The sequence below is a fragment of the Ctenopharyngodon idella genome, chromosome 16 (genome assembly GCF_019924925.1).
Source record: "Ctenopharyngodon idella isolate HZGC_01 chromosome 16, HZGC01, whole genome shotgun sequence".
NCBI classification, from domain to species: Eukaryota; Metazoa; Chordata; class Actinopteri; order Cypriniformes; family Xenocyprididae; genus Ctenopharyngodon; species Ctenopharyngodon idella.
This window is the reverse complement of record NC_067235.1, coordinates 28,298,932-28,322,766: the sequence shown is the minus strand read 5'-3', so window position 1 is coordinate 28,322,766 and position 23,835 is coordinate 28,298,932. Positions and strand designations below refer to the sequence as shown.

At 37.0% G+C, this 23,835-nt stretch overlaps 1 protein-coding gene across 2 annotated transcripts; it reads right to left on the bottom strand.

Moving 5' to 3' along the window:
* Positions 1–1,151: 1,151 nt before the first annotated feature.
* On the bottom strand, positions 1,152–18,682 carry rundc3b (RUN domain containing 3b). Of its 2 annotated transcripts, none has more exons than XM_051864712.1 (11): positions 18,448–18,682; positions 14,113–14,228; positions 11,401–11,534; positions 9,834–9,919; positions 9,265–9,354; positions 8,894–8,974; positions 8,614–8,785; positions 7,214–7,371; positions 4,661–4,822; positions 2,449–2,576; positions 1,152–2,025 (listed from the first exon to the last, which is right to left on the bottom strand). In XM_051864712.1, the coding sequence occupies exons 1-11, from the start codon at positions 18,540–18,542 to the stop codon at positions 1,880–1,882; spliced, it is 1,368 nt and encodes a 455-aa protein (XP_051720672.1). In that variant the 5' UTR covers positions 18,543–18,682; the 3' UTR covers positions 1,152–1,879. The 2 variants fall into 2 exon arrangements, with proteins under 2 accessions (XP_051720672.1, XP_051720673.1); XM_051864713.1 differs by having other exon boundaries at positions 4,661–4,807; positions 18,448–18,680.
* Between the last annotated feature and the right edge of the window lie 5,153 nt (positions 18,683–23,835).

Here is a 23,835-nt window from a genome sequence, read left to right as displayed (position 1 = left end):
TATTTATTATAAAAATACATGGCAATGCTTTACACCAGAGCACATTAGCCACTATCTCTGAGTGATGGCGGGAAAAAATGCAAAACTGATGTTTGAGTGTTGTATGAATATGTAAATCACAGAACTCATGAATATGTACGTCCTCTTGGTGTAAGAGGATAGAGCGATTCTCAAACACTTGAGAGAAACACGGAGACAGAAAAAAAATTATGAACATCCACATTCAGCACAGCAGAGAAATGTCTGAAATCACATGCCTCTTACACCCCAAAAAGACAAAAGATGGAAAGTGTTGTTCACACTTCTCTGTCATAATCGGACAATTATATATTATTAGGGTTCCATCATCCAATTTTCCACATTCTTATACAGAACACCCACTTCTCACAATCCCAACAATTTCTAATGGATAAAATTGTCACATCCTAAATGTTTTTCTTATTGAATATCACAGCTATACATTTATGTTAACATTTTAAAAGCTGTTTTAAGGCTGTTTTAAAGGTTAGTTCATGCAAAAATGAAAATTCTGTCTTTAATTACTCCCCTACATGTTGTTTCAAACCCATAAGACATTTGTTCATTTTTGGAACACAAATGAAGATATTTTTGATTAAATCCGAGAGCCTTCTGATCCTCCATTGACAGCAACGCAATTACTACTTTCAAGGCCCAGAAAGGTAGTAAAGACATCGTTAAAATAGTCCATGTGACTACAGTGGTTCAACCTTAATGTTATGAAGCGACGAGAATACTTTTTGTGCCCAAAAACACAACAAAAATAATGTCTTTATTCAACAATTTCTTCTCTTCCGTGTTAAGTCTCTGACGCTGTTCAAGTGAGCGCCACAATGCATGCATGTGAAACCTAGAAGCGCTGCACTGTGTTTACAATGTGAACAGACTGACACATAAGAGAAGAAATTGTTGAATAAAGTCGTTATTTTTGTTTTTTGTTATTGCGCACAAAAAGTATTCTCATCGCTTCATAACATTAAGGTTGAACCATTGTAGTCACATGGACTATTTTGTCTTTACTACCTTTCTGGGTTGTAAATTGCGTTGCTGTCTATGGAGGATCAGAAAGCTCTCGGATTTCATCAAAAATATCTTAATTTGTGTTCTGAAGATGAACGAAGGTCTTACGGGTTTGGAACGATATGAAGGTTAGTAATTAATGACAGAATTTTCATTTTGGGGTGAACTAACCCTTTAAGTTAATTGTTTTAGTTGGCAATAAAATTAAATGAAATTAAACAAAATAAATAAAATAAAATAGTGAAAGATCATCATAAATTGGCCATTGGCTCAGACAACCAATTTCCTATGTATCTGTGCTAGTGTAGCTGTGATGTGTTGTGATGTGTTTGGCTATCATTTTCCAGGACCATTTTCTGAAGGCCAATCAGAGTTAAGCAGGGGTCAATGACTCTGCGTTACGGACAAATTTTAAGAACAGGAGCACAAAATAAAGCAGCAGGAAATGCTGTATCTATGGCCTTTGCAAAAACAGCAGTCATTTGAACTGGGTATTCCACAAATAGCTGAAATTGACTGATGTCCTGAGTCAAGATTGTCATTCATCATGATTCATTATGCTCAACATTCACTAATGCTAATGCTTACACTAGCTATGGACTTCAACGACCAAATGTTAACATTTGAAAATGAAACCGCACAAATTAAACTAAAACCAGTCAGGACAGCACAGGGTTGTCATCATCTTGTCTGATGTCTCTTAGAAGCTCTGAGGTTGGTATCGATGGGTAGGTTTTCATTTCTTCTCCTCAGTTTGAAGCCCACACCATCTCAAGCAGGATGGTGCGTTTGTGTATGCGTAAGCCTGTGTGCGTGTATATGTCCATACTTGTCTCTGTGTTCAGGACGGGGTCAGTCCTGGGCTGGTCATGTCTGTTGTTGGACTGGCCAGATATTCACTGGACTTCAGACTGGCCAGAGATTTGTAACTGGCCATTGATGTTAACGAACCACACAAACCCCTCAGAGACGGAGTATCCTCTTTCCCTGTGAAAACACAACCACGTACACACACACAGTAGCAGAGTGTGGAGACATTACTAATATCATTTCACAAGGCTGATGTTATTAAAGAGGCAGAAGGCAGAGCAGTAGACACAACATCTGAGGGATATTTGTAGGGACTGTTTTTATATCTTTCTAAATTATGCTTTCTGTGCAAAGTTTGTGAATTTTCTGTAGGCATTAAATATGCAATGACCTACTACAATTGCTAATGTAAAATGTGCAGTAAATGTGCATAATTTCCTTTTTTTCCCTTGCGATTCTGACTAATATTGAGGAATGGGTGCTGTTATCTTCCCTCAGGTGGTATAAAGACCCTTCCATTGAGAAATGACATCATCTATAATAGAGCTCGTTATCAGAGAATGATGTCACCATAGCTGACTCATAACACGTATCACAAACCTTCTCTGTGCCAGTGTGTAAGTCCTGCCTTGCCGTCCAGACTGTGAGTGTTCAGTTGTGCTGGATCGAGAGACATCTGAGAGAGACTCATATCCGCAGAAAGCTGCTCCAAACTCTGGAAGCTTTTCCTGTAGACATACACATGGGTTATAAAATATTAAAAATTATATTTTGCTATTTTAAAACCATCAAGATTTCTTACAACATGATGTTATATTAAAAAATAAAATGATGTTAATATTTGTTATAAAAAATATTCAAAATGAAAAATAATTATAAAGTTAATATTTTTATATACATATTTTTAAGATTTTTTTGCAGTGTGACTGCATAACATTTTTTTAGAATGTTATATTAGAAATAGTTTCTTAAATATTATAAAATATATAAATTATAATTACAAAATTACATTTATTAATTTTTTTAAATAAATTATAAAAAATGTTTTTAGAAAGTTATATTAAAAATAGTTTTTTAAATATAAAATGTAGCTGTGTATATAAATTGTTTTATAAATTGTATAAAATGTGTATAAATTATATAAGAAGTATTTATGCCGATTGACTTCAATAAAAATGTGTAATGCATTAAAAATATTACATTTCCGTAATGAACATTTAACAAGAATCACCACTGAAAATAATGGGAATTTAAAAAAAAAAAGGCCTATACACATGACAATCATTTTTGGGAGGAAATGTGCTTAATTGACCCTTTGCCGGGAGTTTGATTGACAAGCGATCTAACCAATCATAACGCCGAATCCGCCATTTTAACCGACAAAGCAGTCAGGAGTTACAAGATTAACCTCGGTGGAATTGAACTTGAAAAATGGTGTGTACTGAGTCTTTCCGCGTTTGAAACAAGATTCCTTCTCATGTTCATTCATGTTTATTTGATGCTATGCATTTAAAGGAACACTCCACTTTTTTTGAAAATAGGCTCATTTTCCAACTCCCCTAGAGTTGAACAGTTGAGTTTTACCGTTTTCGAATCCATTCAGCCGATCTTCGGGTCTGGCAGTACCACTTTTAGCATAGCTTAGCATAGTTCATTGAATCTGATTAGACCGTTAGCATCTCGTTAAAAAATGACCAAAGAGTTTCAATATTTTTCCTATTTAAAACTGGACTCTTCTGTAGTTACATCGTGTACTAAGACCGACGCTGCGTAATATCATTGCGCCTGCTGCACCCATGGTACGGCAGCAAAGTTCCTTGATCATTACTCCAGAATGACAGTATAATTCCTAGCAATATCGGCCTAGAAAATCACAACTTTTAATTTTCCGTCGGTCTTAGTACACAATGTAACTACATAAGAGTCAAGTTTTAAATAGGAAAAATATTGAAACTCTTTGGTCATTTTTTAACGAGATGCTAACAGTCTAATCAGATTCAATGAACTATGCTAAGCTATGCTAAAAGTGGTACTGCCAGACCCCGAGATCAGCTGAATGGATTCGAAAACGGTAAAACTCAACTGCTTAACTCTAGGGGAGTTGGAAAATGAGCCTATTTTCGAAAAAAGTGGAGTGTTCCTTTAATTAGAAGGAAGAGAGGATCGGTTCACAAGCCGCTTGAGCTGAGGTGCTACAGCAATCTGTCACGACACATTAAAGAGCCACAAAACATTTTTTATTGTTTGAATTTCTTAAAAAAAATTACACAATTTGAAAGCTGGGACTTCGTTTCATATCATAAGTAACCTGCTCTGTCTTGTCTGTCGACATGTTGTCAGTGTCCTCTTTGCTCCGCGATGTATTTTTCACTCTGTGTGGCGTGACAGCGCCATGGCTTGTCAGACAAAGAAACAGTAACTAAGAGGGGCAGGTTTTTGCCGAAGGGTCAATTGTCATTAAATAATGCAATAAAATAATTGAAAATGACATGGTATTCTTTTTGTGAGAAATACCAGTTGAAGTTTGGGTTACAATTAGATCAACCCATTTAATAACCCTCTGTAGATTATCAATACATGAGAGTGATGGCTGTAGGAAGTATGCCAATACTGTAATGTGATTTGAGAGCTGCAGACGTGAGCTAAATCTAGAGCCTGAGAGCCGTTGCTTCCTGAATCATTCGCTGACCATGAGGAACTTGACTGGAATTCAATATAAGATGAGTTGTGGTGTGAAGCTGCATGTATCTCATAAGGACGTGCGTAATCTAAGAGGATACATTTATGAAGTACAAAAACAGGAAGTACATACTCCTCCCATGGTCCTGTGCGTTTTCTGTACAGGAGCGTATCCAAGGCAACAGCATTGGTATCCAAAGTGCCAGGTGAGGGCCACTGGTTTGTCAGGTGTGAGGTAAGCTCCTGTCTGGAGCGCAGGTCATGGTTCTTCAGCACCGTCCTGGAGGAACAAACACTGACATTGAAAGAGACAGTGCTAAAAAGTTGAAAATGCAGTATATGTAAGCAATAAGGTACGAGAGGCTGTGCTGTATCGAATCACGGCTGAAGGGATTGCTAACAATGCCCTTCAGCCATGACTTATTCACGATACAGCACTAGCCTCGAGTACCTTATTGCTTTTATAAAACGGTTACCACACAATACAAATATTAAAGCCAAAAATATGTATCAATGCAACTTTCACGAAGTAAACGTTCACTAAAAGTCTTCCTTCCGCCAGAAAAAATCCGTTGCTAAGAGTGGTTTCTAAGGGTGTTGTGTAGTGATACACAGAACCATTGGGTGAAGCGGTCATAGCCGTGTTTTATCATGAATAAAACACAGCTATTGACCAATCAGAATCAAGGACAGGAACTAAAAGTTTTATAAAAATAAATACACTCACCGGCCACTTTATTAGGTACACCTGTTCAACTGCTCGTTAACACATATCTAATCAGCCAATCACATGGCAGCAACTCAATGCATTTAGAGATCCGTTGAAGTTCAAACTGAGCATCAGAATGGGGAACAAAGTTCAAATCATCTCAAACTGGTTTCTTGAACATCACAATGAGTTCACTATACTCAAATGGCCTCCACAGTCACCAGATGTCAATCCAATAGAGCAGCTTTGGGATGTGGTGGAACAGGAGATTCACATCATCTGCAAATCTTCAGCAACTGCGTGATGTGATCATGTCAGTATGGACCAAAATCTCTGAGGAATGTTTCCAGCACCTTGTTGAATCTATGCCACGAAGAATTAAGGCAGTTCTGAAGGCTGTTCTAACTCGGTACTAGCAAGGTGTACCTAATAAAGTGGCTGGTGAGTGGATATATAACCCATCATCAACAAGTCACTGATCAAAACTCAACATCTGGAATATGGAAAATCAATGTCAAATATTCTCATCCATAAAAAGAGTCTTTAACCTCAGCAATTGGATTTCCAAACTGACCACTCAGCTGAAAAATCATTCATGGCGGTCTGCAAACACTCGCGGCTCTCTGTATTGATTCGAACAGATGGTCCGCTGCAGCTGATGCAGTGAAACACAAACAGCTTCACATGGACAGAGACAGACTTGTTTCTACTTCGATAAACAACATATAAACATATAAACTGTTTAAAAAGTTATTTTCTTTTATGACCAGATCAAAGCAGCTATTGCCAGACAGACTAAAGACACTGTTCTAGGTCTGCAATGCAGCGAATGACCTTCATGATCCAATTAAACACCTCAAACCATCCTTTGCCATCAGCGACCTCTCTCCAGAGATCATAATGGAATACTAACTAGCATACTGCACACTACATAGTATGCACTACCGTTCAAAAGTTTGGGGTCAGAAAGATTTTTTACAGTTTTAAATGTTTATTATTTAATCAAAAATGCAGTAAAAACAGTAATATTGTGCAATATTATTACAATTGAAAATAAGTGTTTTCTATTTTAATATAATTTAAAATGCAATTTATTCCTGTGATGCAAAAGCTGAATTTTCAGCATCATTACTCCAGTCTTCAGTGTCACATGATCCTTCAGTAATTCCTAATATGCTGATTTGGTGATCAAGAAACATTTCTTATTATTATAAATTAGTTCACCCAAAAATGAAAATTATGTCAACATTTACTCACCCACAGGTTGTTCCAAACCTGTACAAATTTCTTTGTTCTGTTAAACACAAAGGAAGACATTTTGAAGAATGAGGGAAACTGAGCAGTTCTGGGGCACCATTGACTTCCATAGTATTTTTTTTTTCTACTATGTAAGTCAATGGTGCCCCAAAGCAGTATGGTTATAAACTTTCTTCAAAATACCTTCCATTGTGTTCAACAGAACAAAGAAATGTATACAGGTTTGGAACAAATTGAGGGTGAGTAAATGATGACAGAATTCTAAATTTTTGGGTGAACTATCTCTTTAAGTCAATGCGTTCTTTTTAACTGCTTATTGTGCTTATTGCTTATTAAATTCACGATCGCCTTCGGAGAGAGGCAGCTTTCTGTGTTCGCACTTTTTGCAGTGTGCCAGTCAGCACGAGCACCGAGTTCCTTTTTAGGATATATTGCACTTATAACTTATTTTAGCATCAAACACGTCCCGCTCTTTATATTCTCATTTATGCATTTCATCACTCAGAAGTGTCAACAGTGCTATATATTTACATACCCCGATATAGAAAAATCCCTAACGATAGACATTTTATATCGTGGTAATGATATATATCGTCATACCGCCCAATCCTAAAGCACATGACAAAATCACAAAAATTTCATTGAAATTAAAATGAAAACTGGAAATATAATGTATAAAATAGTAAAATACTATATATAATAACACCAGTTCAAACTTACAGCTGATCCTGCAGCTCCAGTATGATGATCTCCAGCTGCTCTTTCTCCACTTTGTGGCTGATTTCCGTGTCTGTGAGCTGCTGCAGTAGAGATTTATTCTGAGAGACAGACTCGGACAGCTGAGCTTCCCTCAGACGCACCAGCTCCTCCAGATAACACTAAACAATTATAATTGTTAATGCAATATGTGTCAGTATTTCATGGTCATCCCCCCCAGGATGTCTCTTTTATCTAACACACCTGACTGAACTCATCAGCTCATCAGTACAGACCCCATGACCTGATTTAAGGGTGTCAGACTAGATACTTAAAATTAGGAGCACTGAGAATCACTGATCTAGAAACAGCACCCAGTTTAACATTCAACGTTCAGCTCACAGGATATGGAAAACTAGCTTACTGCTTACTACATATGGAAAAGTATATATTCTATATGACATACAGTATGCAAAATCAGAAAATTAGTCAAAAAAGAGATATGATCATTTTTGGTTCATTCTTCACCCTAAATATGAATACTTGAGGGAATGAAATTTAACTTTTAACTTTTTATGCCAAATTAATAGAAAAAAAAAGATGAAACATTGAGCTTTTAACAATACATGCATATGCTCAGTATGAATTGTTTTAGCCTTTTGTTGACATTCAATAATCTAAAGCAATTTAAAAGGATGATTTTTTTTTTTTTTGTTCAACAGCAGTTAGGATATAAATCAGTATGAAAACTGAAAACTGTTTACAGAATCTGAATCAGTGTATACACCACCATTCAAACGCTTGGGGTCTATAAGATTTTTCTTAAAGATTTTAATACTTTTATTCAGCAAGGATTCCTTAAATTGATCAAAAACAACAGTAAAGACTTTGTTACATTGTTATAAAAAATAATATTTCAAATAAATGCTGTTCAGTTGAACTTTCTATTCATCAAGAGATTCAGAAAAAATACATCACAGGTTTCCACAAAAATATTAAGCAGCACATTCTAAGGAATGTTTCTTGAGCTCCAAATCAACACATTAGAATGATTTCTGAAGGATCATGCGACACTGAAGACACTAATGATGCTGAAAATTCAGTTTCACATCACAGCAATAAATTCCATTTTAAAATATATTACAATAGCAAACTGTTATTTTCTTACCAATCTTACCAACCCCAAACTTTTGAACGGTGTATGTTCCACAAAATGGTGAACTTAGACATGTTTTAATGCAGCATGTTTGAAAGATTTTCATGCACAGCCAATGATAACCAAGACAAATGGAAAGGGTAGCTCACAGTGTGCTCTGGTTGTGTACTATACATTTTGGCAAATGTAGTATATCATGTGCATACTGGCACAGTATACTATACATACTGCATACTGCAGAAGCAGTATGATTAGTACTCATCCTCACCTTCTGTTCCAGCACGACTCTGTATTTCTGCTCTAGCCTTTTGCTCTTGCTGTACCAGGTGCTCTGATCGGCCATCAGACTGGCGGCCATGTGAGATTCAGGAGTGCCTGCTTCACTGCCGCTGCTGCCCAGCGTTCTCATTTCCTCCTCATCGCTGCTGATGCTGTCAGAACTACAGCACACACATAATGTATATTGAATATATATTCAATCACATGCATTAAAAGCATGTGATCAATGCCAGCATGTTTGTATGTGTGTTTTTGTGTAGCACTCTTACGTTTGTGTGAATTTAAGGTACGGTGTGTAGTCAATGACGACGGGACAGCTCTCATCAAGCCCCTCCCCTTTCAGACAGAAACTGTCAATTGAAAATGAGAATTTCAGCATAAGTCAACAAATGCACTTTATCAGATAAGAACTGTGGGAGAGTATTATGGGATGTGAAGATCCTCCAAAACAATCCAGAGGTTGTTCTTGGCATCTATATTTGTGTGTGTGTGTGTGTGTGTACAGGAGCGTGTGTGTCTTGTGTCAGCAGGTGTTTATTGAGCGCCGCTCATTTAATGAATGATCAACATCCTGTCCTGCTGCGGCACAGCTGAATGTCACTGCCACCCACAGAAAGGAAGTGAATGAACATAAATGTACCTGAAGTCAATGGCATTCAGTCCAATCAGCGTATCTGCCAGAAGCCCCGCCTCCTCCCCCAGAACTACAGCCCCCTCCTCATAAAACCTCCTGACAAATAAACATAAGACAGATCTTTAACACACAAAACTGATGAAGAACAATTAGCAGCACCTTTATATTTCCATGATTTTGTAAATAATTAAAAAAAAATTCAGGCAAACCGTTTTTCCATTGTTCCCACCCTCAAACTTGCATCAAACTCACAACAAAGCAATGTTTTGAAAGAACTGCAGAGCCTTCAGGAAGATAACCTATAAATGGCTGACTTTTAGTTGTCTCTGCATATTAAACTGGTATACAAGGAAGAATTATTGATGACACAATGCATTTTTGTCAACTTAATATTCTTACGTTTTTTGCCATATGGTGCTGCTTTTATTTTGGTGAAGTCACTATGTTTAAATAATCACTGTTGTGGAGAGGCTGACAACAGAGACTCATAAAAAGATTTTATCACAATCAGCCTGCAATAAAAAAATGAGAGTGTCAGTGTGCGTGTCTGTGAGAGCTGCATAAAGAAAAAGTACCTTGTAGTTTTGAAGTCTCTCAGAGCTGCAGAGATGTATTCAGACAAACGCTTCTCCATTAACGCCACTCTAATCCAGGCACGACCCTGAGAGAGAGAATGAGAGAGAGAGAGAGAGAGAGTGTTGCTCTTACCTGTCAACCACAAAAGCCTTTAAAACTGAAGTAATTCAACTGAGTGAGGATACAGACCCCATTTATCTGATAGTATGGAAAAACATTCGAGCCGACTATCTGTTATAGCTGACCGCTTGTGATCGGATCACACAAAACAGATGATAATACCAGATTTAAACAGGACAGGTCTGCTCTGGGAGGTCTTGTGTCATGTGTGATCCAAAACTATTAAAAATAATTTTTGTTAAATAAAATGAAGTACAATAAAATATAAATATCAAATGAAAAACTTAAATTTAAATACTTAAATGAAAATGTTAAATGTTGCATTGGAAACTAACTACAATTAAATTTAAAAAAATTACAAACGCACATAATAAAATTACTAAAACTGAAAATATAAAAATAAATTCAAAATATTAATAAATAATCAGGCATGGGATCAGCTAAAGACAAGCTTTTATCTTATCTTTTATTGTTTTAATTAAACCTTTTAAGTTGCAAACATTATTTTGTTGAGTTCTGTTGACATAATAATGTTGATCACTACATCAACTTAATAACGTCTGTAATTTAAACTCAAATTTCTGCATTAATAGGCTTTTTTCTAAAAATTAGGTTGTAGTAACTGTAGTCTTGATAACTTCAGAAATTAGGCAGTGGATTTCTAGTTTCCAGCATGCTTTGCATAGAACTGGATAAGGAGAAAAAATGTTGAAATTAAGTGTTAATTTATTTGTTTTCAGTGAAGGGAGAGACCAGTTAGTGCTTAATGAGGTTATGTTTGACATTTAAAAGAGTTTCTGTAATGTTGAAGTTTTTGTGGGTACCATTGTGCTAAAGAGTAGATACATGAAGATAAACACTTCTGACTCTATAAGCAATGACTGCGCTAATGCCAGTGACAAGTAATATCTTACTTGTTCATTAAATATACATGTTAAATGAGTTATGCTAGCATGTGCTATGATAGCTGTCGATCTGAACTGAAATAGATAAGATTAGGCTAATTGGTTCCAGGGCTACAACTCTGGTAGTTGGAGCAACTTTTTTTTTTTTGAGTAATCAACTTAAAAATTTGTGTTTATGCTACAAATTATTAAGTTTCTCTAACTCAGTGTAGCTTGTTGGTTGAACGTAAATTCACTCAAAGTTGTCATAACTCAAAAAAATGTATGCAAACTGTTTTTTTTGTTGAGCCAACACAATATTTTTTTAGAGTGTAGTGTATACAAATGTATATACAAAATTGTAATATTTCACAACAATACTGTTTTTACTGTATTTTTCATCAAATAAATGCAGCCTCGGTGAGGATAAGAGACTTAAAAACATAAAAAAAAAATTGAAATTATTCCAAACTTTTGACCTTCAGTGTAAATAAATAATCCTAAAATAACACTACAACAAACACCCTGCAAACAGCAGCGGCACAGACATGTGGGTCCTGACCTTTGCTCTAGAGCTGCGGACGTTCTCCATGTTCTCGATGCTGTGAATGCAGCTGTGTGGGACTTTAATACATGCCACGTGTATGTAATCCCAGAAACTGCGCGGGCTCTCGTAACCAAACCAGCTGACCTGACCTACACAGAAAAAACACACAATACAGTGTAAAAGCAGTTTGATTATACAAGAACAACTGTGCATTATGCAAAACTATTCTAGAAAAACAAACACTGTTTGTATCCAGTTGCACTATGTTTTAGTGCAACGGCATTGTGGGTAAATATTTGAGCTAGTAATTGAAAGGGGTGAATCTGACAAGTGACGAGCTCCACAGGGATTTTTAGCCTTTTAAGATGTTTCCGAGAACATAAACATAGAGAGATCAAATATTGCTGAAAGGCTAAAAATCAGCGATATGTAAGTGAGAACTGTTTTGTCATGCTGTGAGAGTCGTCGGAGCTCTTCTAACCCAAAATGAGGCACTCTGTGCTGTATTTATACCTCATTACAGCAGCTGTGTGTGTGTGGGGGGGGGGGGTCTTTTAGCAGCATGCATCACAGCATCACTATGCAATGGTGTGTGAAGCTTTTGGCATAACTCACATCGAGAAGTGTGTATGTGTGTGTGTTGGGCTATTATGTTTATTAATCAATTTTTACATAAATTTTGTTATATGCAATATAAATGCAACAGCAAAAAACAACACTTTAACACAAACAATATGTTACTATAGTTATTAGGGATGTTCTGAGCCGAACTCAAGGATCAGTATTGGGGCCGATTTAACTTTTTTTTTTTTTTAACTGATCGGTTTTGGCTAGCCTAAGCCCAATCCTTTATTTTACATCAGCTGTCACGCAGGTGTCGTGCTAGTAGGTGGTGTATGCATCCTTTAAGTGGGATTGCAAACCACCATTAAAAGGACTTACAACTCAATGTGGGTGCATGAATGAGGTCTGTTCTAGCGACTCACACATGTTCAAGCTTCTGTGTTTAGCATATATGATGCACACTTTTGTAACGAATCACTCGGAAGTCTTGTTTTCACTGTTTATTTTTATCTGTCATCAGACTGTCTGAGATGTCACTGCCATAACACATGGCCATAATGTGTGTGTGTGTGTGTGTGTATAGCTATATATAGGCCTATAAATATAAATACTGTAGTAATTGTTATATTGGAATTACTCTGTAGTGATAAATGCCCTTTTTTTTTTTACATTTGAGCCCCAGAGAAACTCTCGGCACAGCCCTGTGTACATTGGATTGATTTTAATATATTTAATGTACTTAGCACCAAGCACCAAAAAAATACAAGTATTGGATCAGGACTTGGTATCGGCAGATACTCGGATCAGATCAGGGGCACAAAACTTGATCAGAACATCCCTAATAGTTATCTATAACTACAATGGCCAAAGCCTTAGAGAACAAGTGCAGTATATACACCGATCAGGCATAACATTATGACCACCTTCCTAATATTGTGTTGGTTTGCTGCCAAAACAGCCCTGACCCCTCGAGGCATGGACTCCACTAGACCCCTGAAGGTGTGCTGTGGTATCTGGCACCAAGATGTTAGCAGCAGATCCTTTAAGTCCTGTAAGTTGCGAGGTGGGGCCTCAATGGATCAGACTTGTTTGTTCAGCACATCCCACAGATGCTCGATTGGATTGAGGTTTGGGGAATTTGGAGGCCAAGTCAATACCTCAAACTCGTTGTTGTGCTCCTCAAACCATTCCTGAACCATTTTTGCGTTGTGGCAGGGTGCATTATCCTGCTGAAAGAGGCCACAGCCACCAGGAATACTGTTTCCATGAAAGGGTGTACATGGTCTGCAACAATGCTTAGGTAAGTGGTCAAAGTAACATCCACATGGATGGCAGGACCCAAGGTTTCCCAGCAGAACTTTGCCCAAAGCATCACACTGCCTCCGCCGGCTTGCCTTCTTCCCATAGTGCATCCTGGTGCCATGTGTTCCCCAGGTAAGCGACGCACACGCACCCGGCCATCCACGTGATGTAAAAGAATATGTGATTCATCAGACCTGGCCACCTTCTTCCACTGCTCCGTGGTCCAGTTCTGATGCTCACATTTCCTGACTGGCCTGCAGCTATGCAGTCCCATATGCAACAAACTGTGATGCACTGTGTATTCTGACACCTTTCTATTAGAACCAGCATTAACTTCTTGAGCAATTTGAGCTACAGTAGCTTGTCTATTGGATCAGACACATGCATCAATGAGCCTTGGCTGCCCATGACCCTGTAGCCGGTTCACCACTGTTCCTTCCTTGGACCACTTTTAATAGATACTGACCACTGCAGACCGGGAACACCCCACAAGAGCTGCAGTTTTGGAGATGCTCTGACCCAGTCGTCTAGCCATCACAATTTAGCCCTTATCAAACTCGCTCAAATCCTTACATTTGCCCATTTTTCCTGCTTCTAACACATCAGCTTTGAGGACAAAATGTTCTCTTGCTGCCTAATATATCCCACCCACTAACAGGTGTTGTGATGAAGAGATAATTATTGCTATTCACTTCACCTGTCAGTGGTCATAATGTTATGCTTGATCAGTGTATATAGTTGAGGGTATAATATCAGGTCCAGTTTCGTTTTCTAAAAATGTGATGCTCATATCAAGATGAAATGCACTTCCTAATTTCAGAGTGTGTGTGTGTGTGTGTGTGTGTGTGCTTTCTGCCTCACCTTTCAGTCTATGGCTCAGAATATGCTCCAGAATGGAGACAAAGTTGATGAACTCAGCAGATGTGTCGTCTATCGTCTCAAAACATGAGCGATCAATGAGGGTTTTCACTGAGAACCTGCATACTCAAACACAAATACACACTCATGAGCATGACAGAAATCCAAACAATACAGTTTAAACTCACACAAACGTGTCTAACAGCTTGTACAGTAAAGCACTGACAAACTTTAATTATGTAAATAGTTAACATAAGTATGCTACCTTCTAAGATTTGGTCTTATTTTAATGCAACAATCCCATAATGCCAATAGGTAGTGAGAGAAATGTTGATTATAAATCAAATATTTATATCTTATTTTATTTTATTTCAGCTTTATTTCAGTTAACAAAATGATTTTAATAGGCTAGTTTTAGTTAACAATAACATCACTGCTATTGGACACGCTGACACAGATAAAAAAAAAAAAAAAGTTCAGCAGAGATACAAACAGATGTCTAATTCAGAGCTAATATATAAAAAAAAGCGCAGAGTCTCTAGTAAAACCCTAAAATAAAGCTTTTAAAACCCCCTAAAAGAGCATTTAAGAGTCAATGGAGATATCTTGTGTTTTGTGGAGCACCATTAGAGCCGTTTATTACGGTCTCATCAGATGTAATTATGGCATAAATGACTGTCCTTTTCATTATCGGCAGCTCCTGTGCTTTTATGCGTCTCCTCATGACTTCCAGATACCCAGCAGCCTTCATGCAAATGTCATTTCAGAGATAATTTCACTACTGACATTTCCTGTCTAAAAAACGCAGAGCAAATGTGAAAAAAACATGAACAAGTTTGAACCAGAGACGAATAACTATCATCTTACGTAATTCAAAAACTAAAAATTATTACGAAATGCACAGCAGTGTTATATGATTTGCAAACTCATTAAAAAAAAAAACTTCAAAAATACAAAATAAGTATATTTATTTCTGAGACAATACCTGGCACAAATGAAATATGCAATATAATGAGGTCATGTGACACCAGTGTATCATATACAGCTTAAAATGTTTATTGATACACAGTAGCACAGAGTGAGATTCCGACTCACTTTAAAAATAACCTGATGAAATGTCACATTGAGAATATTAAATCTGATATTCATAACACCATAAATGGAATTTCTCAAGAAGCCATCCTGTGACATCTGACGTAGATTAAACTAGCCTGACATTTCATTTGAGAAGTTCCCAAAATCTACTTCTTTGAAGTTTCATGATCATATTAAGAGCATTCAAGACTTCATTTAAGACTTTCTGCAAAGTGAATTTCCTTTCATGATTCGTTGAACATCACAGACAGTATTATCACTCAGAAAAGACCAGCAGTGATTTATTTCAGTCCTGAATGAACTCTGGATCAGATATCACAGGATAAACATGAGAGGAAATGGATTTTGCTTATCTGTTCTTTCTTCCTCAGACACAAAGAGTAAAATGGCTTTATTTGTCTGAGCCGTGAGCTTCGGTCTCACCGTGATTGTGTGGACGCGCCACGTCACGCTCCAAGCCTTTTGATTGGCCAATTCCTGCTGTGCCCCCTAATGGGTATGACATTCATTTGTGTTCAGACTGATGCTTTTTCAGCTTCAAACGTACCCTGTGCGCCGCTGCCTAATTAGACATATTAATGTAATTAATCATATTCATCTACAAATGTTCTGATTCTATCCTAGATAAGGAAAGTCCAACAGCAAGTACCGCTGACATCACTTATCTCAAAAGGTTGTGGAAAGACATAATATATACCATATAAAAAAATATTAAAAAGAGAAAAAAGGCAATGTTCAAAATGGAATACTGGCTTACTACTCAGTATATAATGTATATTTTCAACATGCCCATGGCGCATTTGTGCAAAATACAAAGTTCTGTCATGAAACCCTAGATGGCACAGGCACATAGGTCTTTTATTTAACCTGCTTGCAATCACACCATTCTCTATAGGACACAGCTGATTGGTTCCTGCTGAATTAGTAGCCAATGAGCTCGCTGCTCAACCTTCAAATACTTGGTTACCATTTGCTTTAGTGCAGCGCGCTTTCAGAAACCCTCCACCTTCCCCAGCTCCACCTGTATAGATCTGCTATGGGTAATTCATGTATGCTATATTGTACAATAGGGCTGCCCTCAAGTAAAGATTTTTCTGGTTGACTAGTAGTCATTCATTTTAAGTGATTAGTCGACTAATCGCAAGTTTATTAATAAACCATATAAATCATATTAAAGAGCTTTTAATGCCTACATACATAGCCTAATCAGCGCACAAGCGCACACATAAAGCTTGCCACAGCGCACCGGTAGAAGTAATGATTTTAAATGTGTTGGGGAAACACAGCAAGGAGATTGCTTTAACATTTTAATAATTAATTGATAAACTAGTGTTTTCTGTATTTTCGGCTGCAGATGAAGCTGACTCGTCATCTCCGCATTAGTGGACGTGCCTAATGCACGTTTCATACAGATTACATAACCTGAGAATATCTGTTTTCCATTTGAATTGGTTCATTTTAAATTAGACAATACGCTTTCTATAGATATATATTTTTCATGTCTGTGAGGCAAGTTTACATAGAGTTTCGATTTTTTTTTTCTTCGTTTTTTGGGCGCACTCAAGTTCACAAAGATAGACGGCAGAAAGTGCACCCAGTTGGCTTTATTATTTTACAAAAGCACGTTTTGTGATCGCGTCGACGCCTCCATGTTAGCTGTCATGCAGTAAGCGTGCTACTATTCCGCTTCCACACTCTGCAGAAACACTTGAATAGCCCACATTTTTCTAGTTTAACGTTAAAGCGAACTGTCAAGTAAAGCAGCTCTACTACTTACATGTTTTAGATGATAAGCCATATTTGATGTTGATAAATCATAGGCGTGAGTTTGGATGTCCTGCCCGATGTACTATATTTACCACATAGACCAGTTGTTAAAGATCTGTCCGTCACAGACTGCGCGACTTCGCCAATTCCTGTGGATTTTTTTTTTTCTGCAACTAAGCGGCTAATAAAATTTTGGTCGACTAAGCCTCTTCTCGTCGGCTAATGGTTAGTCGACTATTAGAGGACAGCCCTATTGTACAGCAGCAGCATGTCTTACTTGCTCACAGCAGAGTATTGCGTATTTGTTGCGCATTTGTCTGCAGCAGCAGCAATAAAAGCAGCAGCAACAGCGTAGCAGATCTATTCCGCAAGACCAAATATTATCAACACTGTCATACCCATTACCATGCCAAACACTAAGGGAGTTGTCATGACAAAAATGTTGCTTCTTGAATGTTTTGCGACACTTTCAAAGTGAAATGTCCAGTGAATAACTCCAAATGCCCTAAGCAAATGTGAAATAAAAACACATTTTTTGAAGTAACCATGTCATTTTAGCTTGTTTCTACAAGTGCAATACTGTATAAGCCATACATATATGTGTTAATATATTAACACACATATATATATTTAAGTTTATTAGTTTACAAATCATGCTCTATGGTAAAATGTTTTGAGGTTATAACATTATATTGTGCAAATAACCACATGAAAATAAGTATTTATTAATTGATAACCTGCCCCTGTAATAATAATTTATCTGAAAAGGAATAGAAGTTGTTGGTGTTTCACTAGTGTTCATTTCAGTCATTGAACGAAATGCAAAGGTACGTTTTTGGAGTTTTGCTCATGCTTTTCCAATGAGCCTAGGTAACATGTTTTTTTAAAACTAGTATATGAAAAAAATCACTAATAAAGTTCTCACACTTTATTAGCAATGCATACTTCGAACCTTTATTCTCAAGTTAAAATCTTTTTAAGTTTCAATAATCACAAGCTATAAGACCAGAGCAGTGTCAATCATTTTGTAAAATAAAAACAAATGGTGTCAGGTTTTTTTTTTTTTTTTTTTTGGACATGTAGGCTACTATTTCAATACCATATTTTGGGCAAGGCTCCATGATGGAACATTTTTTAACATGTTTTAAACATATACCCTTGTAAAACGTTTTTATACGCCTTCTTGGAGTATTTTGTAGCACACTGTAAATTCAATATCGCACGAGTACCACTGTACATCAGTATTCACCACAGTACTTTCTACAGACTCCATCTACATGACGTGATGCTCTGATGACAGATCTCAGATCGGCGCTTCTGTGCGCAGTACACTTATCACATCTCATCTCTCCTGATCCAGCATCAGCAATTTGCAAAAACAAACTTGCTAAAAAATAACAATGACATCATCACACATGTTCTGTGCCGCCGGTGTACTGCAGTGTGTCAGATGATGAATGTGTAATCAGATTTTACCTGCACACGGTGATCAGATTCCTCCTCTCTACGGCTCTGATCCGCGCTGCCGCTTTTTTACGAGCCCCGTTAAACCCGAGATTTATCGATGCCATGGTCGTCTCTTTCTGATGCACAGCTGTTTATTTCCTCACGTCTTTTTCTCCTCTGATGCTTTGGATCAGTCTCCAGCTGACTGACTCTCACTGGAGCCATAGAAATTGAACAAGCGGATGGAATGGCAATTAGCATGAAATGGGTTTCAAAGATGGGCGTGGTTTAGTGGGTTTAAAAAATAATTATCTTATTTTAACTCTTCGTTTGAGGGTTTTTTTTAGCTTTAATTAAATTTTAAATTTCTCAGTATTTTTTTCCTTGCGTAATTTACCATCCAGATTGCGACTAAAACGGACGGCTTTGTCACATGTTCCCTGTTCCTTTTCTCAGCGCTGGTGTGATTAGCCAATCACAGATTACTACACAATGATTTGTATAATCCATTTTTTTAGATATTGATGAGCTAGATAGCCATTTTCATGGTTGAAACCAATCCTTGTACGTAACATATTTAAAAGTTTACATCTATTGTGTACACGTGTTTCCAATAAGACAAAAAACGGAGTGAAAGTTGAAGTCGGTACAGTGGAGGATTGGCTTTCTGAGCCACAATTCGCCCCCTGCAGGATGATTATTCTGCGCTTTAAAAGAAACGACTTGCCGCCCAATGACTGATCATAACTCAGGCTCACATTACGAAGCGTTTATGGAGGTTCATAAAGCGCCGTCGACATAATCAGTAAAAACGCTTCTAATTATTACGTCGTAATGAGAAATACTAACTAAGGATTATTATGATTTAATGGTAAAAGTATTATTAAGGATTTTGTCAGATTCATGATAGATGTAATTTACTACAGCTCACTAGGTGGCCCCAAAAGTCTAGTTTAGTTTGAGAACAGTAAACAAAAGAAATAAAAAAAGTATATTTCTTATGTTATTTATTCACAAACACACACACACACACACACACACACACATATGTATATATATATATATATATAAATCGAATGCAAATGTACAGACTTAATATAGTACATATAACACTAGAGATGAAACGCTCCAAATATAAATAAACAAATACATTTTTTTTTTTTTTTTTTTTAGTTTTACTACCCGAAATTCTTTTGACAAATTTACACGTTTTTACAGAAATTAATCATTTTTCTTTAACAAAATATAGTAAGAACTTGCTAAAATGAACTAATAATTGTGTTATCATCAGTGGTTCTAAGGTTTTGTGCATTTCAGCTGAAATGGTGGTAGATTAGAGTTTCTCAATCCAGCTCCCGGAGGCCCATTAGCCTGCACATTTTCAGAGTCTCACTAATCTTACACACAATTCAGGTCATGGAGCCTCTAATAATGAGATGATGAGTTGAATCGGGTGTCTTAGAGGAGGAAGACATCTCATATGCAGTGCCTCAGGGCTCCCAAAAGCAGGATTTGAGAATTACTGTGGTAGAAGGAAAAAAGGAAACTCACTCAACACGCATCAAGGATGTCATCAGTGAGTCATTATGCTTTTCCAGTCATTTTTCTGCATGCACATACATGCAGTATAGTGCACTCAGCAAAACCCAACATAAGCAAACAAGAAATAAGCAGAGTTGGGGGTGACGCAATACAAGTAACGCAAGTTATGTAATCAGATTACTTTTTCAACTAGTAAAGTAACGCATTACTTTTAAATTTACAAAAAAATATCTTTTACTTTTTCAAATAAGTAACACAAGTTACTTGGTTTTCCCATTTATGACAAACGCCTCTTTTGTCCCCATGTTCAGAAATCAGAAATAAGGTGCAGCAGTGTTGTGTGCGATCATGTGTGCGATGTGTAAAAATGATGGTTATTGTAGTTCTAGACTACAATAATGTTAGCATGCATTTATTTACTCATCACAAAAACACATTAAGTATTCCCCAAAATGAATAAAAACAGTGAAATGCAAACTCTGAATATTACACAAACCTGCATTAATATGTTTAACGACACAAATATACTTTATGTATTTAATCTCACTTTATTAACCAATGTCTTTCCTGCTGACCTTCAATTATCCAATTCAACCATATGAATAAGCAAAAAATACTTTAATTAAACATCACATTAGTGTTTCTTTTTTTGTTGTTGTTTTATTTCTGAAGTAAGAATGTTGAACTTTATTTTCCTGCATTCTATTCAGAATGGCAGCACAACTGAAGGGTTTGTTTGCTGCGCCCTCTACTGTACAGGCGTGAATTTGCATTTCTTAGCAATTGCTTTCTGTCAAAAGACATGTTTGTGATTTGCTACACTGCTCAAAGCTGCAAAACATGTCGTAAATAGAAACCTTTGACGCTTTCCTTAGCGAAAACATAAATATGCACTTCATCGTTTGCCAAATCTCTTTATGCTATTAATAGAATACACCAATATGCTATTATTATTATTATTATTATTACAGTTACAACTAAAGGTGAACCGGGCCTGCTTCCCCTGAACAAAAAGTTGCATGATACTAAAGTCCCAATGTCTTTGACGACACTTAAACCATCACAGAACGACACACCCACTACACTGAATCGGCTTTGTTGATATTCGCCAACAAGGTAGGCCTATCGAATTTTCTGGCATTCTTACTCCGGCTTGATGGCAATTTTCCTAGAAAATGCCAAGTGTGAATGTAAAACGTAAACAGAAGTGAGATGTCAAGTGCTTATAGGTTAGGGAACAGATTACTTCTCTGTGCGTGGGACTTTCATCTGTGCAAGTCAGTGGGACGTGCTGGTCTGTTTTGCACTTTTGGACAAATGCTGTCTAAAAAAATGTTTATTTGTTTCAGTTTAAATGCACCTTTATAGTGCAATTTGGTTGTTTTGAGTTGGTGGCTAGTATAAATGACAGTAGGTCTACATTCATACATGATGCTACCAGTCTCAAGTTTGTACACACTTGGCTGAATTTGTTTAATCTAAAGGTTCTTGAATTTGTGCCTACATATGGATTTCATTACAAAAACCTTAGCTGTCACTTATGGAAGCCAGTTTCCGTCATGGAATAAAATAAATAAATAAACAAGGTAATTGCGACTTTTTATCTCACAATTCTGACTTTTTATTTCCTGGCAGGAATGGGCTTCTATCAAGACAAAGACTGAAATATAAATCAGAAGATATTTTGGCTTTTAGTTTTGTTTCTTTGTTTTTGATGCTACAATGCAGTTTGCAATTTTTATAGTTTTGATGGCTCTACTAGCTATTATTCTAAAATGTGGGAAATCTTAAAGTTCATAATAAGAATAAACAATGAGATATGTACAAACTGACTGGTAGTGTAGCTAAACCAAGATCATTGTATCATTACTTGCTGTGAAATTTGTGAGCTGAGCTGAATGATTCATTATTAGGCCTATAGCAGAAAGAACATTCACATTTATGTGTCCCATTTGAAGACTGAAGGGTCAAAGGTTTCAGCATGATTTAGTTACCTTTGTGTTATTCAGAGATAACCTACTGGAACTGAACAACTGCTGAATGTCTTACAGCAGAATAGTTTGAATTGACTAGAAATGGACGTGGAGGAGGAGCTCTATAGCGCCACCTTTTGTCTAAAGTTGGGTTTTGTTTTACCTACAATCACCAAACTCTGTACATGCATTGGTCTCATCGAGCCGGACAACTTTCTAATTTACAGTCATTAGCTCCGACCAACAGGAAGTCTGAATGTGGATTTTTTTGAACCAAGCTCTCAGTTTTTAACTACTGCTCCAAAGGCTGCAATACAATTCACACCAAACTTTTTCAACATGAAGTCAAGACATTAAGGATGCTAAATTGCGACGGATATTGGATATCGCAAACTGTTTGGCAATGGCCATGGCAACATATTTATGACGATAAAGGAAACAGGAAGTGTGTCATAACTTCTGCAAACATTGACTGATTTTGATGAAACTTCAGCTGTGTGTTCGTTGTAGGAGGCTGATCACATGAATGTGACTATTGTCAAAGTTATAGCGCCACCAGCTGGCAACAGGAAGTGTGTCACTTTCAAAATGCTTTGAAATCATCCTGTTATTTTTACCCAGTTCACTTCAAACTTCATCAGACTAATGTCAAGACATGGCAGATGTAGACCTGTGAAAGGATTCGTGATATCTTAAATACTGTTGCCATGGCAACACGTCAAACTTTTATAATATTCTTCTGTGTTTTTGAGGCTCTTAGCATGCTTCAAATTGCATAAAACTCAACACACACATCAAAGTTGTCGGCCAGTAGACATGGGCAAAGCCTTAAAAATGTGTGGGGAGGAGGGGCTCCACTCAACAAAAGTTGGGGGGTTAGTCTTAACTACAGTCACCAAACTCGGTACATATATTGATCTCATCAAGCCGGACAACTTTCTAATTTACAGTAATTAGCTCCGACCAACAGGAGGTCAGATATTTTAATTTGAATGTGGATTTTTTGAATAACCAGGCTCTCCTCGTTGGAGATTCATGCAATCGCCACCAAACTCGGTCAACATGAAACAAAGACACTGAAGATGCTAAATTGCAAACGATTATAGAACAGTGTTGCCATGGTGAGGGTTAAAGTAATGACAAAAAAGGGAAACAGGAAGTGTCTCATATTGTGTAAAATCATTGTTTGATTTAAATTAAATTAAGATTGTATGTTGCCTGCCATGCACAGGTTTCCTTAAACCACCGGGGTGGCGGTGGTGCCAGAGCTTGGCCCCGTCATTGCTGCTTGCAGCCATATTTTGAATTGACTTTTTCAACTCACTAAACAGTTCTTTACCTCACCAAGTTTGCTCACTTGCCCAATTTATGCAATTTCCACTCCTGCTAAGCACAAACGTTTATGTCATACTGAAAGTCCATTTGAAAATACTGTGACATTCAGTCCTTGTGCATGTTCAAAAAAAATATGATTTTTTATTCCACTTTCATGCTTAAAAATAGCTTCCTGGCCTCTTCTCATTGCAAGTTGCAACCATGTATCTACATCCCCTCTGAGCATCACATTTGTGTCTCCCACCACTCTCATTCTCTAGCTCTATTCCTAAACCCAGTGAGCTGCCTCAGTTTTGCTTCGGAAACAAAATCTGTTCCAAAAGGTAGGATGCATAATTACGCTGCCTACTAAAACTTCTTATTTTTGTTATAATATATACCGTATTATACAGTAGCACTGCAAAAATCATTCACATTCATTTGATACTGGAAATAATTGACAAAAATCAATTAGTTTAGTTACAATATTTGTGTGTGATATATTTTTATGCATATTTCGGTATCACACAGCTTAGCAACATGCTTAAACCAGGTTTACTCTCACAATTGCTTGACTAGCTGTTGACCA